Genomic DNA, 20315 nt, shown 5'->3' on the forward strand with positions numbered 1-20315 from the left:
ATTTTTATAGTATTTATCATTGGTGACTAATTTACCTATTCTCTCCTTAATTATGCTACTTCTCTCATTATTATTAACTGATACTTAATCATGCATCACATTTCAGGGCAATAAACCCAGGCACAAAAGAGGGTGTATGACATAGCTAGTACAATGACTGACTCAAAGTAGATATTTAACATATTTTAGCTATTTCCACTCTTTCTACCTCCTCTTTCCCTTGACTCTGAAGTTCCTGATCAGAAAATCTTCTCCCCAGACCAGTGAGCAGAGAAATACTACAAAACAGAGTCTATTTCCTAGTTAAACATGAACTAAGTTGTAAGCTCTATCTGGATATTTCAATCATGGAAACTCCTTCTGCCTCGAGAGGAGTCTAAGAATCTTTGACTGAAAAACCACCTTCCACTTTCTTGCTTCCAGTCTTAGCACAGAACAGTTTCTCTTCAAAAGGTAGTCAAATACTCACAAGAATGAAGAAGAGTAGCCCAGAGAGTCCATAACCAAGTAATAAAAAACAATTTAATGACTTTAACAGAATATTTGCACTAATCATCATTACTAACATGGGAGCCATACTTCACTTCAACCAGCCATTAGTGAGCATACATCATGAGTTGGTTTTGTCGGCCACCAAGAATTCTCAAACTTGGCCCCTGCACATCAGAAGCGAGAGCACACCGTCCTGAGGAAGGCAATTCTGAAAGCTGAGCAGAGAGCCAGACTTGGTTCTCAACCATATTTAAGCTCATCTGGCTAGTCTACAAAAGACAAATATAGATTCAAAACTAAACAAAAGATACCTACAATTTAAAATTAGTACTGTATTTCTTAGTTTTCTGCTATGCATCTGGCCTTGTCTGTAAGAGCTAAATGTGTGGATAAAGTACTACTGAATCAGAAGCCAGGTTCTACCATCAGCTACTCTTGTCTCTGTACAAGTCACATCACTATGAGTCTGGATTTCTCTCAAATAAAAAAACGAGAGGACTGAGGAAGATTAAACTTGAAGGTTTCAAAAGTAAGTGAAATTTTATGACTCAGATTACGTAAGGAAACACTGCTGCTTCTTATTTCCCACTTGGCTGAAATGCTAGCAGCAGCTCCTGATGACTGAACATCTACTATGTCTGAGGTCTTAGACTGGTCAGTTTACGACGGCTATTTCTAACTCCCAACAACTTTACAATGTAGGTACTATAAAAATGAGGAAACAGAAACAGAGAGATTGGCTTACCAGGTATCACACACGCAGAAATGCTGGGGGCTGTACTGAGACCATCAGGCAAAATCCTATGTTTTTTTCCTCTCAGAAAAAGGTTCTATTGTGTACTCTTTACAAGCATTATTTCTACAGAATTCTAAATAGACATTAGAAACCCAATTAACTTTTTTTTTTTAAAGTAAAGTCAACCCATTTTGCACTTCAAAATACCAGAGCTGAAAACGTTCATTCTGTACTCACCTGATGCAGCAGACGTTTCAGTTTGAGTAACTGGGTTTTTACAGAAGTGCAATCCTGGACCATGTGCCGGAGGGTCATCTCATCCAGTATCACTGTGTTTTCGGGTACATCCACAAACATCTTCTGAGCCTGGAAAAAGGGGGTCCCTCCATAGCTTTCAAAATGACCCAAAGGAGATTCTCTATAGGGAGAGCCTCTGGAAGGGCAGGGGAAGAAGTTGGAGGGAAAAGATATAGAACATAATTTCAGAAAGAAAGAAGGTAATGAAATTATTGCAAATCATTTAACATATCACAAAGTCTTTGACTTTCATTCACCTCAGACATTGAATTTGTTTCCACCGTAAAGTGCCATAAGTTCTAGTTGTCACGAATACAACTATCTTCTGTATTCCCCCCTTTCGTGTATTTTACACATTGGTTGAATAAATCTTATTCCTTAGGAAGTAGAACAGAAACAAAAACTCTGGGGAAAGGCCTTGCCTAGAAAAAATTACACATCTTCCTTTTCTGCACTGATTTGTCTGCTCTTTATTTACTTTTGACTTTAACTGGCCTCAAGTTTCACATCTTTTTGAACCCCACAACTGTGCTACCCACGTTAACTCCCAGTTTGGACAAGTCTCGTTCCTTGAAAGCCTCAGCAGACAGTGAAGACAGATGAGCTGCTGTTCTTTCTTTCGTTTCCACATTGTTGATAAATCATCTTTTCCAATAAAGATTAAACAAAGTTTTATGAAAGTCTTACACACGCCACATACTTCCTAATACTAAATCACACTAAAAGAAACCTACTCTAAAAAAATTTAAACTTCCCTTTAGTTTCAGACAATAATGTACATGCTGAATAAGAGGGAAAAAAACTAAGGATAACATGTTTCATGGACATGAAAAACATAATATTTTAACCAGAAATCATAGCTATAGCAATTTAAAAATTACTGCATTCACATTACACATAAGTGAAGTTGGTTCTTAAGACGAGAACTTGTTATATATGTGAAATCTCAATATTTAAAATAACAAACTGAACAATTATTCTCTCCAATATATTGGCTATGTTAACATATTGGGATCAAAGTTAAACTCATGATGCATTAAATTTGCAAAAGTCCCAATGCATTAAATTTGAACCATATTGAAAAAGTAGGAATGTGGTTTCTGCTAAATTTTCTAGCTTCTAACAAATATTCCCAAATCTCTAAATTCTCAAATATTCAATACGAGCTTGGCTTTCACAAGATTATTTTTCTCTGAAACTACTTCTCAATACTTGATTTCAGGCCAGATTTTTTTTTTTAACCAAAGAAAAAGATTTTTAAGAACTTTTAAATTGTTGATCCATAAGTAAGGCTCTAGTTTTTTTACACAGAATTCTGCTTTATTTTTATTGGTTCAAAATATAGTTGAATTATTAAATTTCAAATACTAATCAATTAATTAGTAAGACTTTACAATCCATGACTGAATAGATGGACAATCTATACACGGACTGATGAAAAATCTATAGTAATAAAAATTTAATAAAATAGTAAAGACAAAAATAGAGAATCACCTGGTGAATGAATTAAAAGAGATGATAAGAGCTATATTTTCAGAGAAAAAAGCTGAGATACTTCAGGAAATTTTCCCGGATAGGAAATAACTTGGGATGAGCTATAAAGTACGAGGTTTCAGTTTGACCAAAATGAAAGGCTAAGGCTTTCTAGAAAAAGATAATGAAAAGTAATGAGACAAAGTACAAGGCACGTTTTTTAGGGTTTAGGAGACTCTCAAATACGGCTTATGAGGCCACAGATAGCCTGAATCCAATTTATTCTTCAACTTCATCCCTTAACACACCTACCTCCTTCAGACTGACTTCTTAATCCACAGCCAATTACCTGATTTTGCCAAAGCATGCTACAGTGCCTCTTGTTTCCAAACCCACATCCTCAACCTCTCTGCACTCTCGGCCAGTCCACCCATCCTGCCCGCCATGTACACTTGATCTGGAGAACGCGAACTCCTCTCCATCTGAAGTTACTTGGCATTCCCTCCAGGACAGCTCCCTGAATCTCCAAAGGCAGGACCTGGTACTTCACAGGTGTCTGTACAGAGCCCCCTACACTGTCCATTTATAGTACTTGTCCAGTATACTGTGTTCCTTTGCAATCTGTGCTAAATTATAAACTCCATGAAGAGATGAACCAAGTATTCTCTTCCTCTGTATCAGACAGTTCATTTTTGTTTATTTGTCCACCTGTCCGTTTTTGTTGTTTTCTGTGAATGAGTAAGAAGCACACATTTTAAGCTTCCATCTCTGAGATTCTAAAATTCTTTCATTGTGACATGAAAAAGCATTACTTCAGAATTATAATCTGGAAGCAGTCACATTAAAAAGTCCCAGTTAATAATCAAATTAAAACTAACTTCATTTTACTGATTTAGCAAAAGAAAGATCAGAGAGGGGGAGACTAAAGGAGACTGGACTGTATGAGAATCAGGTATGAAATAAGGGTTTATATTAGGTTGACATAAATATGAACCACATGCAAGAAACAAATGAATTAAAAACATCTCAAAGGAAAAGTCAACAAGTCTGGATCACTAACTGAAGATGAGGACAAAGAATTGGCATTTAGAAAAGCCACAGTAGCATAAATGAGCCAGTTCTGGCCTAGGATTTACGCTTAAATTTTAGCTCTAAGTAACAAGCTACTAAAAATAATTAATATCTTTGGGCCACAGTTTCTTTAACTCTCAATGTTCTCCAATGCCTAATGAATAAAATTCACACGACTTCGGTTGCATTTGAAATACTTCCACCGTTAGATCCAAAACTAAACTTATAGCTACTCTTAGCACTGCAACGCTACCTCCTCCAGAAGCCCTTTCCAATCCCTTCAACTAGATAAGACCCCTGTTTTATGATCCCTGATTTATTTTACAGCATAAATTAAAGAAATCTGTATACGTATCACCTCTAATTACACTGTAAGCCCTTTGAATAGAGGGCCATATCTTACTCATTTTTCTGTTACTTACACAGATTATCTGAGTCCAAATCTCAGCTGTGACTTACTAGATGTATATAAAACACAGGGTAAGTTACTTAATCTCTCTATCCTTCATATTTCTCACCTATAAAATGGGGATAATAAGAGCACTTACCTCATTAGGTTGGCATAAGAACTAAATGAGGTAATATATGCTAAAGTGCTTGGAATGGTAACTGATACTACAATAAATGTTAAATAAAAAATTATGATTTTTACTATCAATACTTTCTTTATATTGAAAAAATTTTCTAACAGAAATTCAAAAGAATACTCTAACACCCTCCATCCTTCACTTATATTCCCCATTGGTAAATGTTTGACACATGTGCTTCATGTATGTGTATTTTCTGTTAAACCATCTGACACTAAGTTGGAAATAACATAACACCTCACCGGAGGACCTCTGAAGTTTGCTGGAAAAAAGTAAATATAATTGAGAAGGCCAAAAGGCAGAAGAAGAAAAAGATGGAACAGAAAGTAAATAAATGAGAGATTATTTTCAGAAAGTAAAAGGACATTATTATGACAAGAAAGGAAAAGAAATAGGATAGAAAGAAAGATAATGAAGATTCTGAGATTTCACATTCTGAGAAGATAACGAAGTCCACACACAAGAACCTGAACCTCTGAAACAGAATGGGAGGTAAAATCACTTTCCAAGAGCGCAAGGACAAACCCAGGGACGAAGGCGTGGAGAAGGCGACGGAAAAGGAACATGAGACAAGAGAGGAATTACTTGCCACAATACCTCGTATTAGGTTAACAGGCACAAATTTGTACTTGGGTACAAATTTTAACAATCACAGATTTCTAGTAGAGAAATTAGATGGTGAAAGCAACAAAAGACTGCAAGCTGCTTTGGGGACCACAGTGGAAGGTTAGCAGTGTGTCAGCAAAGGCAGAACCTACATGGCTGATCACAGGCCAGGTGGGCTAGTAGACAGGAAGAATCGAACCAATACAGGGGTGGATGAAAGCAAAAAATGAGTTCAGTGGTTAGAGAAGCAGGAGAAAGAAATGCCCACTATCACTGACGTTAGTTAACATTGTTTGGTAAGTATAGTCAATGAAGTCAACAAGAAAAACAAAGGATGACAATAACGACAAAAAGGAATCTTGAAGAGATAGCCTTTTTTGGGGGGCTGGCCCCATGGCCAAGTGGTTAAGTTTGTGGCTCTGCTTTGGGAGCTCAGGGTTTCGCCAGTTTGGATCCTGGGCACGGACCTAGTACCACTCATCAGGCCATGCTGAAGTGGCGTCCCACATAGCACAACCAGAAGGACCCCCAACTAGAATGTACAGCTATGTACTGGGGGCTGTGGGGAGAAGAAGAAAAAGAGAAAAAAAAAAGAGCACGCCATTTTTTAAACTCATTTACGTTGAACCCACATACACTGGCAGCACCTGATATTCAATCCACGTGCCTAATAATCACCTTGCTGCATAATCACTTATCGCAGTCCTAAAGGAATCTCCCCAAATTATGTTGCTGTATCCATATACGCATATTTTTGTCTGCTTCCACCCAAGCTTCTTGATTACTAACATGTGTGATTTTGTGCTAAAATTAAGGTTTGTGATTCATAGGTTAGACTAGCGAGTGGAAGGGTGTGTGTGTGTGAGATTTTTCTTTTTCATTTATTCATTATCAATCTGAGTTGCAGTTTGACTTCACAAAATCTTTAGCGTTTTTTTTCTTCACCATTAATAAAGTTTCTTTCCTTGCCATTAATAAAAACTGCACATATAGAAAGTTAAAAATACACTTTGTTAGGGGCCAGCCTAGGGGCATAGTGATTAAGTTCACGTGCTCTGCCTTGGTGGCCTGGGGTTCACAGGTTCGGATCCTGGGCACAGACGTGGCACTGCTCGTCAAGCCATGCTGTGGCAGCACATAAAATAGAGGAAGACTGCCACAGATGTTAGCTCAGCAATAATCCTCCTCAAGCAAAAAGAGGAAGAGTGGCAACAGATGTTGGCTCAGGGCCAATCTTCCTCACCAAAAAAATATATATTTTATGTTCACAGTTATTTTTTTAATGCTAAATTCAACACAATCTCAATCAAAATCCCAGCAAGTCATTCAGTGGATATCAACAAAGTGATTCTAAAGTTTACACGAACAAGAAAAAGACCCAGAATAACTAACACAATATTGCAGAAGAAGAAAGTCAGAATACTGACCCTACCTAACTTCCAGACTAACTATATAAAGCAACAATAATCAATACAATGTGATATTGACTAAAGAATAGAGAAATAGATCAATGGAACAGAAAGAGAGTCCAGAAATGCACCCACACAAATGTAGTCAACTGATCCTTGACAAAGGAACCAATGCAATTCAAAGGAGAGAGGATAGTGTTTTCAACAAATGGTACTGGATCAACCAGACACCCATATGCAAAAAAAATGACCTTGTATACCTTTCACAAAAATTAACTCAAAATGGACCAAGGACCTAAATGTAAAACACCAAACTACAAGATAACAAGGGAGAAAATCCAGGTGACCTTGGGTTTGGCACTAAGTTTTAAATACAACATAGAGAGCACGATCCATGAAAGAAAAAATTCACTAAGTTGGACTGCATAAAATTAAAAACTAATGCTCTGTGAAAAACAGCATTAGGAGAACGAAAAGGCAAGCCACAGACTGAGAGAAAATATTCGTAAAACATTATCTGACAAAAGACTGATATCTAAAATATACAAAGAACTCTTAAAATTCAATAAAACAAACAACCCAATTAAAAAACGAGCAAAAGATCGAAACAGACAACTCACTAAAGAAGACATACAGATGGCAAATAAGCATATTAAAAAAGCTCAACATCATATATCATTAGGGAATTGCAAATTAAAACAAGATATCACTACACACCTATTAGAATGGTTAAAATCCAAAACACAACTTTAAATGCTGACAAAGATGTACCACAACAGGAGCTCTCATTCATTGCTGGTGGAAATACAAAATGTACAGTCACTTTGGAAGACGGGCTGGCAGTTTCTTACCAAACTAAACATACTCTTACTGTATGATCCAGCAATCATGCTTCTTGATCAATATCTAACAAAATGAAGTGAAAACATGCACATAAATGTCTTGAGAGCTTTATTCATAACTGCCAAATTTTGGAAGCAATCAAGATAGCTGCATATAAATGTTTAGAGTAGTTTTATTCATACTGCCAATTTTTGGAAGCAATAAAGAGGTCTTCAGGTAGGTGAATGGACAAACAAACTGCAGTACATCCATACAATGAATATTATTCAGTGATTAAAAAAAAGAGCTATCAGGCCATGAAAAGACATGAAAGAACCTAAAAGCATACTGCTAGGTGGAGGAAGTCAATCTGAAAAGGCTGCATACTCTCTGTTTCCAACTATAAGCATTCTGGAAAAGACAAAACCATGGAGACAATGAAAAGATTGGCGACTGCTAGGAATGGGGGGAGGGGAGAATGAAGGGATGACTAGGTGGAGAAGACGAGATTCCAAGAGCTGTGAAATTATTCTTTGATACTATAATGGTAGATATGTCATCACGCATTTGTCAAAGCCCAAAGAATGTACACACAAAGAGTAAGCCCGAACGTAAACCATGAATTTTAGTTAATAATAATGTATCAATATTGACACCTCAATTGTAACAAATACATCACACTAATGTAACATACTAATAATAGGAGAAGCTGTGTATAAAAGGAGATGGGGGAGTACATGAGAACTCTGCACTTTCTGTTCACTATTTCTGTAAACCTAAAACTGCTCTAAAAAGTGAAGTCTATTAAAAACAAAAAGCATGACATAAAGAAGGGAAAGAAGTACTCCCAGAATGACAGAATAAAGATCTCCAAAAATTCACTCCATAAAAGCACTGAGAACACTAGCAAATTTGTCAAAACCAACTTTTTCAGCACTCTGGAAATCAACCAAATGCTTGCAACAACCAAGAAGCACTTATTCAAAAGAACCCAGCTGAACCTCAGTTAGAAGAAGTCCTGTGACATTTTAGTTTATTCTACTGCCATGCCTATCTCTATCTCCCTGGCTCTGTGACAGCTGGAAAAACAACAGCCTTACAAGCAGGGTAGCTGTGAAATTCAGCAATCACTGAGTTGGGGGTGGGGCGGGGGGAGTAAACTGGGTTTGGAATTCTCCAAAAAGTGCCAAAGTACTCGTTGACCTAAGTGGCACCTTCCTAGGAAAGCCCCACTCCCAGGAGTTGTTTTATTTGGCCCGATTCAGAGCTCGCTTGGTGATAACAGCCTTCTCTCTAGTACATTTGTCGAAAAACATCAGTGGTGATTGTTTAAAACCTCAGCTGCCTGAGATGGTGACACCAGTTGAGGCAAACAAGGTGACCAAAAAACTCAGCAGAGAAAACCTGAGGAATGAGATGTCCACAGGAGGCTTTGAAATGCTCCAACATACTCTTGGGCATAGGTAAGGCCACAAGCAAGCATAGGGCTGTGTGCATGCCACAGAAACACCTGAGAAGGCCTTAGTGTCTCACTTGTGGCTCACCTTGAGCCTCTGAGCAAGCAGGAAATGAAGCTAAGGCAGAGCTGCAAATGCTTACTAGGTTGTTGAAGGCAGCCCTGCACAGACACACACACACACACAGAGCTCCTTGGCAAAGGCTGGAAGACTTACTAGTTGAAGGCATTTAAGGAAACTCCTATCTAATCATTTGCTCAACAAACTCCAAAATATGATAAACTAAAAGAGAGACACATCATAGTTAAACTGCTGAAAGACAAAGAAGATCTGAGAATCCTGAAGGCAGCAAGAAAAACGTGACTTACCACACAGAAGACATGCTCAATAAGATTAACAGCTGATTTTTCATCAGAAAGCACAGGGGTCAAAATGTTAAAAGGAAGACTGTCAACCAAGAATTCTTCACCTAGCAAAACTATCCGTCAAAATAAAAGAGAAATTAAAACATCCCCAGATAAACAAAAACTGAGAGAATCTGTTGGTATCAGACCTTCTCTGCAAGATATGCTGACGTTGGATACTTCAATATCTCCTCTTCATTAAGGAACAGAGTAACTAGGAGGAAGATCATCAAGGAAACAGAGGACTTGAACAACACTACAAACTAATAAAAACTAGCAAATATGTACATACCATCCATAGAGATTAAGTAAGTAATCAAAAAACTGGCCACAAAGAAAAGCCCAGGCCAAAGGCCTCACTGGTTCATTCTATAAAATGTTCAACAAAGAATCAACAAAAATCCTTCACAAACTCTTTGAAAAACAGAAATGAAGGGAAAACTTCCCAATTCAATCTATGTGATCATAATACCAAAGACATCTCAAGAAAACTACCAACCAATATTTCTTATGAATATATACACAAAAACCCTCAACAAAACTACCAGGAAATTGAATCTAGCAACATATTAAAGGATTATATACCACGACTAAGTAGGATTTACCTGAGAAATGCAAGGTTGGTTTAACAGTTAAAAATCAGTCAATGTCATACACCACATTAAGAGAAGGAAGGGAAAAAAAATGATTATCTCAACAGACACAGAAATAGCATTTGACAGAATCCAACACCCTTTCACGATTAAAAACACTCAATAAAAGATAAATAGAAGGGAACTTCCTCAACCTGATAAAGAGTATCTATGAAAAACCCACAACTAACATCATGCTTAACAGTGAAAGACAAAGCTTTGCTCCTGACATCAAAAACAAGACACAGACGTCTGCTCCAACCACTCCTATTCAACGTGGCACTGGAGGTTCTAGCCATAGCAATTTTGCAGGAGAAAAAAAAAGAAAAGTATCCAGATCGGAAAGAATAGTAAAACTATCTCTATTTTCAGATCCTAAGAACCAGGAATATAGAGAGAGAATACAGAGAGAGAATCCTAAGGAACCAGGGACCCAGAGAGTTAAACGAATCATGTGCATGAATACTGGAGCCACTGAGGACTACAGCAAAGCTCACAATGAAGAGGGAAAGTGAGCTGAGGGCCAAAAAGTTTGTGAGCAAGGAGTAGGGACCAGTAAGGAAGAGCTGATACAGTCAAATGCTCTAAGTCTCAAGGGAAAGAGACTTACGAATACTTCATTTAGAAATGACAATGAGGAGTGAAAAAAAGACCCCACCTCTAAACAGTAAAGTACTAGAGTGACTGGGAGATAAGAATTTTCCTGTAAGAATGCTATTGGGGAATTAGTACATTTAGGAAAAACTCAGGTTTCAGTTATATTCAGGAGAATGTAGCAAAGAGGTCAAGGATGTGAGTTTGTTAGTATGTAAGAGAATTCCACATAGCATGGTGGAAGGTGTAGGGAAATAAGATCTGAGGAGAAAAGAGGAGTGGAAGGCTAGGCCAGGAGAAAAGAGAGAGCAGCATTATGATGAAACATAGAGAAAGCAGATCCATGGTTCACAACCACCAGTCTTCTGAGTTATGAATAAGACATAAGCCTCTAGTTAATTAAATGATGGGAGGTAAAGGACGGACAGGAAAGAGAACCAACATTCAAGAAGTTATAGAATGGGAAGAGGGACTTTCACACATGTAATATTTAAAAGGCCCTGTGGATAGTGCCTCCAAATCTGTTTAATATCAAGGCACAGAGAGAAAATAATAGTTTTAAGGTATGTTGGCATAAGGCTTGTCTTGGATGAGGTGTCTCTCTACCACACATCCCATAACTGGCTCTGGGGGATCTCTATGTCCCAAACCCCACACGGCCCCCAAAGCCTGAGGGGATCAATAAAGCGGTTAACCGATAACTCATCACAACAGACAGGGGTGCTCAGCCCACTTTCTGGGAAGTTCTGCACTGCGTGAGTGAGATTAGCAGCCGCCAAGAATGCTGCACATTTCTCTCCTCAGTGTGGACGGTCCACAAGTCACTGGTCTCTTGAAACAAACAGTGCAGAAGGGATTTGTGGTCATACGTTTTGGGAAACAGCTACATATTCTATCTTACCACCTTTTGCAAAATCATAGAACTCTATTTATATAGGAAAGGTCCTGTGGAGTCCACTATTTAAAAAAGCTCATTTAACTTTGTTTAATTTGTTTGTTCTCATACTTATTTGATCAGAGAATCTCTCTTTTCTGGACCTACTGATATCTAGAAACAGAGATTTTAGAAAATGTTGCTTAGCTTTCCTGACAGATTACTCTCAGCCTCAGCTTGATCACTCCCAAGGACAGAGATGACTACCTCCAGGTAACTCCTTCCATTTTGGAAAGTTTGATTAATAGCCTCACTTCAAGCTGAAATTTGCCACCCTTTATCTTAAAATGCATAGAGGCTTTGCTATCTAGAGTTACAGATCATATCCATTCATCCCTCCAAACGACCTAGCCAATCCAGCTATGAATTAGAGTAGTTCTCTGAAAATGCCATGCACTTTCATACAGGGTTTTGCACATGCTGTTTCTTTCCATCTGAATACTCATCCTTCTCCCACAGAAACCACTCCTCTGCAGTCTCCAAAGTCATACTCACCAGTTCAGTAGTAACTTCCTTTATACACCACTATTCTAGACAAAAAACAGTAGCTGCATGTTCTGGAGTCCTGTACACATCAGCGTTTTGAGGCACCCATCACCATCACTCTGCTCTAACACTGCATTACTACTATCTGCATGGCTGTCTCTCCCACGACTCAGCATCCTGGCAGCAAGAAGTATCTACCTCTCATCTTTCTATAGGATGGAAGAGGCACATGAATCTTCCACATAACCAGTAACTGCAATGATTCCAACCGAGCTCATACACTGCAGAAGTCTTTTTATCGTCCTCAAAACAATGCTCCGAGAAGTCATTACCAACCCACAGCTTTCACCCCTCACACCATCTCCGTAGTTACCCAAGCTTGAGAATTTAGCACAGGATTCAACATACAGCTTCTCAATGAATATTTGTTAAATAGATGAATAAATCTTATCTGGAGTATAAGCAATGGTTCACATTTTAATTAGGCTTCTAAATTTTCCTAAGTTGGCATTAAATTTATCTTCTTATAAACCAACCATTAAAGACAAGGGAAGCATAATCTTCATCATTAGCAATGAAGACTATCTTTACATCAGATTCTTGCCTAAAAATACCAACTCTCTGATGTCCATTCCTTATCGAAAGCCCAGATGTGAGAAACAGAACAAGCAAAATAATGCCCAGAAGGATATGCACCCTGTGCATTCTTCCAGATCTTCTAAATTTTATTCTTGCATCAAATTACCCCAACAGAAGGATCTTTAATTGGACCTCGTCATTTCATGACCCACTGCAGACCCACGGTTTCCTACTTTGGACTAGAGTTCTTTCTAGCTTGCAATGAAGAACACAAGGAAGAAAGAGACACGGAATTTATCATTATTTCCACTTTGGGAAGCTGTCTGAGTCCTGTCCACTATACCACAAGGTGTTCTCCCTATAAGAATTCATGCAAAGGTTTCTGACTCATAAAAGCAATCAGTTTGGAAGAAACATATCCTTTATCTTACGTACACTGTAAATCTTGTAATGGGTCAAGTTTTGTTCTTTGCTTTTGCTGCAAGGAATCTTAGAACAATTTTTTTTTCCTTACGTCAAGAACTATATGGGGCCGCGTTTCCCTCCCGTTATTTCTTTATCCTAACTTTATTATTTGTATTGTTAACGTGCTCCAAAATGACCTCAATCCCTAGTGGAATGAGAGCGTTCAAAGGAAAAAAATTAATAACAACTACCACGGGGTGCCTACTGCAAGGGTGATATTTCTCCCGGCACTTTTAGTCCTGATGCTCAAACACAGAGAGGAAGGTAGTATTAACTATGTTTTACAGATGGTAAACTCAAGTAGACAGGGGTTAAGTAAATTACCGAAGCTCGCAAAGCTAATCTGTGCCAGGCCAGGGTTTGATGCCAGGTTTGGGATAACGACTCCAGAGCCATATTAGACACAAGGTCTGATCAAATTAAAGGCTATGCTAGCATGATACAGTACTTGCTGCTGTTCCTAGTATTACTCGAGGAATTTTTTAATTTCACTCTATTATATAAGTAAAAGAAGACAAATCACTCAGTACTAATTTTATACGTTATTATTTAAAAATTAATAAACTTTAACAAAGTCAAAATGTAACCATACCTAAATAAGAATTAGAAAATCACACCAAAACTTAAAGTCCAAATAGCAGGCATAAATATTTATATTTATAATAAAGCTAAAAGATTTGGGCCAAAAGGGAAGAATTAAACATATTATTCCAATTAATACCACATATAACTTGAAGCGGTTTGTGGTGCTTCTAAAAATCAGACCAAAAAAACACTTTTGGGGGGCGAGGAGGGAATTATGATTCAAAATTAGCCAGAGGATAGAAATGTGATCTGAACGGGACTCACCTGCTCAGGTCACTTTTCCCGTGGTGATGGTAGTGGTCAGGATGGCTGAGGTGGTAATGTTCCTGTCCGCTCCACCTCTGGGTCGGCCTTTTCCAAAATCCTTCCTGAGGTGGCCGGGCATTCCTGTCTGATCGGTCAAAGCGGTTCATATTGTCACACTCCACTAGACAGATTCAAAAGCAAAACACTTAAATATGCACACACTCTGTAAAACTGAACTACTTGCAGCTTGATAATGAAATGCTGCTCAAAATATAAAAGCAATACTGGAAAAATACCAGCCATGTATGTCAGCTAATCACAAAATCAAGATTTCCAAAAGAAAAATAACCAGCTGTTTTCGTGAAAACTGAACTTTCTATTATTCAAACTGAAGTAAATTATGAAACTTTGATATTACAGTCACTTAAGTCACAATTAATGGTCCCACTGTTTCAAAACAAGCAAATTATCCTTGAAATCAACATTATACATTTTAAACACCATTAATCAGTTTTAAGTCGTTTTCATTATTATCACCAGTTGGTTCTGACTTTAAAATGAAAACGATAAGAAAAAGCACAAGATTTTAAGTCTAGCAGAGAACTTATTCCTAAACATGAATGCCACAATTAATTTTCACTGATGTCAAGAAACAGAAATTAACTTTTCATGAGAAACAAATCAAATTTTCTGAATTAAGCTCACAGTTTTAGAAAGTAAGACGCTCAATCTGCCTGCAATAGAGCTTGTTCAAAAAGTCTAAAATACCACAGAAAACAAAGCCAGTACTTTGCAGCAACAAATAGTACACTCCCTGAAATGCAAATGCCACAAAAACATGCAAAGAATCTCTTTGAAACACCCCAAGCTTCCCTTCACTTACCCAAACACTTTGCCCTCACATATCTGAGCACTCACTGAGGCAGCGACCTCGTACAAGGGAGACATTGTGTCGCCGGCTGCCTACTCAGACATAGCTGCATCCCGGGCTCTGCCGACCAGGCCTTCCTTCCTGCTCACTCCCAGCCCTCCCTATGGGAAGCAAGCCCAGTTTACCCTGTGACTCCGTCTTCGCTCGGGGCTTACATAGCTACGGAGTTAGGACTGTTACTAAAAATACAGTTAAACACTACCCCATGCCAGGAACAGCAAAGGTTTCTCTAGTCTGAGAATTATTGCACGAAAAAGTTCAAATCCTACATGTTCAGAACTCTTTATGATAAAGAAGCTTTAGAAATCAATGCATTCTCCAATGTAAAGAAACCTCATTATTTAAATGATTGTTTTCACTGAACCTAAAACTTGAACTTGAAATATGGAAAGTGTTTACATTACAGTATAGCAGATAAAAACAAACTTTCTCACTCCAAAAAAGGACAATGTAAAGTATAGATGTTCGATTCTCATAAACACTGAACTCACTGTAACATATTTCTTCTAAGTGTATAACAATTTAAATAAGGTTTTAAAAGACATGGAAATTTTGTTTATATTCATTAGAGAATCAATTACGGGGAAAAGCAATTATTTATTATAGCTTTTCAAAAATTTTTGCAAAGAAAAAATTTTTTACAGAAGTCTTACATTTAAAATTATTTCAAACAATTTCTTGTCATCTTATTGGGATAAATTAAGATCTATTTTTTCTTAAAATTCAATTACAGAAAACCTAACTGTTAGATAAATAAAGGCACGGTGATCATTGTGCAGAAAAAAAAATCAGGAGTAGAAAATGAGATTCCAAAAGGAAAATAAATTAAAAAATAAACCTAAGAAGGCTTAAAACTGCTTTAAGTTCACAAGCGTATTATACGCATAGATTTCGTGAAGTTTCTTAAGTATTTCAACATGGTGTTAAAATGTTACTTTAAGCAACTTTGTATAGCTGAGGAACAATCTATATTCACTTTCAAATACTCTGAATTCATATTTTTCTTAATTCAGGCAGGTAACATTCCACTCACTCCCAAACAAGAAACCTGTCCTAATCAGAACCTGACGGGTAGTTAGGGCGTCATTAGCACAGGGCCCACAGAGGACCAAGAAGCAGAAGAACCAGATGCACAGGCCAGGGGACGCCTTCGACATTCTGGGAAGCTACACCCAGAAACGGATGTGCTGCTTTTGAGTCTGCTAAAGGTTGCTGGTGCTTCGCACAGGCTCCAAATTAAAGCACCTTTACTGAAACATGAACCACCATGGACACTGGCACACAAGCACCGGAAACAAACATGTGCCCTGACCACAAAAGACAAAGACGCTTAGAAACTGAGACAGAGGTGGCTCAACCTCTCGGAGAAATGGCCGCTCCCAGATGGCAGGAAGGGCCCTGCTGTCCTCCTACCCGAGGTGTCCATCAATCACATTTACATACCCTGAAGTGTTACCAAGAAGACAATGTGAAATAACATCAGTGGTGGAAATAGAAAATAGGAAAAAGAAATAACATAACTTTTCTTAGAAAACTTAAAGCTTCTCTGACAGAATCAAAGAAATTATATAGAAAAGAAAATGGAAAGCAAATAAAATTACAAGGGGAGAGAAGTCAAAATCAGGACAAACAAGACCAGGAAAGGAAAGGATCCCTCTGAAGGTGTAATACCAAAGGGGATGATGGAGCAAACCGAAAGCTATCCCAGCTCAAGAAGTTTTTAACCCAGTGTGCTGATCAAAACTATCTATACACAGAATGTGGCCCTAACTGTAAGCTTAGGACTAGAGAATAAATAAAGGCCTTCTGAAGGAGGCTTCCAGCTCCAACAGCAAAAGCCGATCTCAGTTCTTTTATACGAGTAGGGGTATGGGACGTGGGGATGCCTTTGTCTAACACTCGTCATACCCACTTTTTCTGACTTGAAAAAGGCACAAAACATGAGACTAAAGTAAGCTAGATTATTTCTGGGATAACTTCAAGTGCTAAGAAGGTAATGGGCGGCATAAGTAGTATTACCATGGGACTGACAATGGGCTATGAGGATAAAGAAATCACACATCAGAAAGCCTGAAAAGAATGTGTAAGGCAGGAGGCTTTACAAGCTGATGAGGAAAGCTTTGAACTGAAATTTGGCTTCATAGCAGAAAAGCTCATGTAAAACAAAAAATCATGAACCTTGTTATTACTAAACAGAATTAGTTACTGAAAAAGAAAGATAAATTTCCAGAAGAAAATATAGTAATTGGAAAGTGGCCAACCACAATACTTCTGAGCTCACATGACTATAACTCAACAAAAAGTTCAGCAAAAATGTGGTCTCAGGAAATACAACATGAAATAAGTACAATTTGATGAGCTCCATGACTTGGTAGGGTGAGATTCAGGAAGTGACTAGAAAGACATCTTCTTCAACAGAGAAAAGTTTCACACAAAAGCAGCAGAGGAAACAACACATGGAAGAAGGTATACAATACGGAAATTTCATAAACCTGAGGATTGTACATGAATGTGCCAAAGGTGAACAAAACACGTGACCCCAGAGTATGCCACTTTGGCATGTGGATTATTTTGAGCTGAAGGCAATCAAGACCAGCAGACTCAAGAAAAACTTTTACCTCTCCCGTAACTACCTAAACGAATTCAGATCGGGTGCCTGGCCCAGAAAGAGTGCTACTACCAGAGAGAACTTTTTATCTGAAACACCTGCCTATATGGCAGTGCAAACATCTAATTATCAATCATCTACTCTTCTCATTGTGCCTTTGAAGCCCCCAGGTTCCTACTTCATTCTTCAGCCCAGGACGACGGCATATAAAGCATAAAAGCCTCAACTGCCCAACCTGTCCTAGGGGCTCCTAAGTTTATGGGGCTCCCGTACATACCAAATTAAATTTATTTTTCTCCTTTTAATCAGTCTTATGTCAATCTGATTATTAGACCAACCAAAGAACCTAGCAGGGTAGAAGGAAAACCTTCCTCCCTACAGTGTCAACTGCTTTAATCTCTAAGTAATGAGTAACCATTAGAAGCTCCAAAGCAAGAGAATGAAGCGATACAATTGCAATTTTGAGAGAACAAAACTGTTCATTTGAGAGACAGTTTAGAAAAAGGAACAAATTCCAAATACCCAATGGTTTGCCAAAAGAAATTCAGATTCCAAAATGGATTCCTTAAGAGATTTCTTGACCAAGGTAAAATAAAAATATAAATGAATCAAAACAATGTTTCTTTTAGATTCCCCAAATCACAACTCAAACCTAAAGTCCTTTCTCCCTTTATTCCTCTGCCGTCATTCCATGCTCCTCGACTTCCCTCTGCCCCATCTCGCCTCTGACCTGGCCCCCTACTGCTCACGCTGGCCAGAAACATTACAAGCTCAATACCTCTTTTTAAAGTTAAACCTCCTTCAGAAGAGAGAAAAACCCCTTCAGGTTGATTTTAAGACCTGGTCTCACTCTGAGCTCACAGCCATGGCTACATAGTTTTTAAGAGCTAAACACAAACGGGAGCAATCCACAGAGGAATTTAGAATAATTTCAGGAATTAATAACCCAGAGCCCCCAGATCTATATATTAGTTCATACATCAGAGGGAACTCCAAGTGCAAAAAGTAGAAGGGAAAAGCACAGTGTGAAGAAACTGAAGATGATTTAAGAACCCATGATTAATTGTGTAGAGGAGGAAAAAGTTTTTCCTGACCCTTTTAGGATCTGAAAATTAAACTGACAAGACAGATTAACACGAGAAAAGCATACAAATTTATTTAATATAATACATGACACAAGAGCTTTCATAAGGAAATGAAGGCCCAAGGAAACAGTTAGACCTGTGTTTTGTTTTGTTTTTAAATGAGGAAGATTGGCCCTCAGCTAACATCTGTTGCCAATCTTCCTCTTTTTGCTTGAGGAAGATGGGCCCTGAGCTAACATCTGTGCCCTGTCTGCCTCTATTTTATGTGGGATGCCACCACAGCATTGCCTGACAAGTGGTGCTGGGTCCATGCGCGGGATGCAAACCCGCGAACCCCAGGCTGCCAAAGTGGAGCGTGCAAACTTAACCACTATTCCCCTGGGCCAGCCCCTTAGACCTGTGTATTTTTAATCTAGGTTTGATGAAGAACGGACAGCCATGGTATAATATAACAGGTTAGGGAGCAGGAGGTGATCGTATTAAACTGGGGGAAACTCAGCAAGGCCTGTTTGCTAGGATTCTTCTTGGCGTCCCTTCATCTTTGGAGACAAGGATGCTCCTTTCCTCTGCGTGTAGGGAGGAGGGCGCCCCACATGAGGGCTTCATAATGTCTCAGGGAAGAAGGGTGAAGGGGGAGGAGGTCAGAGTGACCTTCCTGCTTCTCCTGTTTTCTCAAACTCCTTCAGTTTAAAATATTCAAAATGCCAAGGTGCCATATTTTGGGGTAGCGTGTTGTGTCCCGAACTTCAGGAATTGCATGGGAAACCAGAGGCCTTTCAGAAACCAAAAGGCCTTTGAGAGGCTGTCAACAAAGTCTTTTCTGTGAACACAGATTGGGCTCTAACTCAGTTCTGTAAACAAAGGAAGGATAAATCCACTGCAGGCTCCAAGGACGGACTAACACCTTTAGACAGCACTCAAAAGCAGATTCTGAAAGAGGTGTGACCCCTCTCACTCGTCACTTTCTGTGAAAGAATTTAACGCAGAAATAGGGTAAACAGCCTCATTGTTAGACTTCCAATACTTGGAAAGAGGCTCAGGAAAAAAGAGAATGTGACTCAGAATAAAATGATGTCCTTCACATCTAACAACTGGACGTCTCCCCTCAGTCTTTTCAACATAGAAGGAAGGAGTCTCTCAACACACTTACAGATACTGCAAATAGCAGGGCACTGGGAAAGCAAGTGGTCTGCCTCACATAAGAAATAAAGGAGAAAAAATAAAGTGGGCGACTAATCAAAGTCTTCTGAGGGGGAATCAAGCACCCAATTTCTGGTTCTACCCTTACGCTCAAAGATAAACTTCTCTAAATATGAAAGGACAACCTTGCAAACGTTTTACTGACACAGGCACTACAGTATCAACCTTAAACCCTACTACTGAACCCAGAAAGGTTCAAAGTGACCCATCAAAACTCTACCCAAATTTGCATAACGGCCTCAAAAACCAGAATCTAAAGGGAACTAAAACCAGTCGTCAAAAGTGTATTAGAAGACTCCTCAAACCTTGTGCCAGTCCTTGTAACCCCCCATCCTCCCAATCAAACCTCGATGAGTGGGCAGTCCTTCAGGACCTCAGTGCTGTACAGAGAACAGTCACTCTCCACTTCCTGCTAGGACCAAACCTCGATATTACTTTATCTTTGGTGTCTCTGAAGGCCACATATTTTAGAATCCATGTTCTGCTTTCTTCAGTGTTCCATTAGCTCCAAATAGTCAACACTTGTTTGCCTTCTTCGAGGAAAATCTACAACATCTGTGAGTTGTTACACTTCAGGAGTTCCCTCCTAAGTTTCACAAGCCCCCCACCCCAGACC

General features: G+C 38.7%; 1 protein-coding gene across 13 annotated transcripts in view; it reads right to left on the reverse strand.

Moving 5' to 3' along the window:
- CCSER2 (coiled-coil serine rich protein 2) overlaps positions 1 to 20315 on the reverse strand; it is a 172155-nt gene that overhangs the window by 63051 nt on the left and 88789 nt on the right. For 8 of the 13 annotated variants that reach the window (XM_070616354.1, XM_008519072.2, XM_008519075.2 and 5 more), the window contains 2 exons: positions 13894 to 14056; positions 1466 to 1661 (listed from right to left, as the gene is read on the reverse strand). In XM_070616354.1, the coding sequence (XP_070472455.1) occupies positions 1466 to 1661; positions 13894 to 14056 (359 nt within the window). Of the gene's footprint in view, positions 1 to 1465; positions 1662 to 13893; positions 14057 to 14758; positions 14935 to 20315 lie in introns of those variants that run through there. The other 5 variants (XM_008519073.2, XM_070616403.1, XM_070616394.1 and 2 more) reach the window with 2 other exon arrangements.

The sequence above is a fragment of the Equus przewalskii genome, chromosome 1 (genome assembly GCF_037783145.1).
Source record: "Equus przewalskii isolate Varuska chromosome 1, EquPr2, whole genome shotgun sequence".
NCBI classification, from domain to species: Eukaryota; Metazoa; Chordata; class Mammalia; order Perissodactyla; family Equidae; genus Equus; species Equus przewalskii.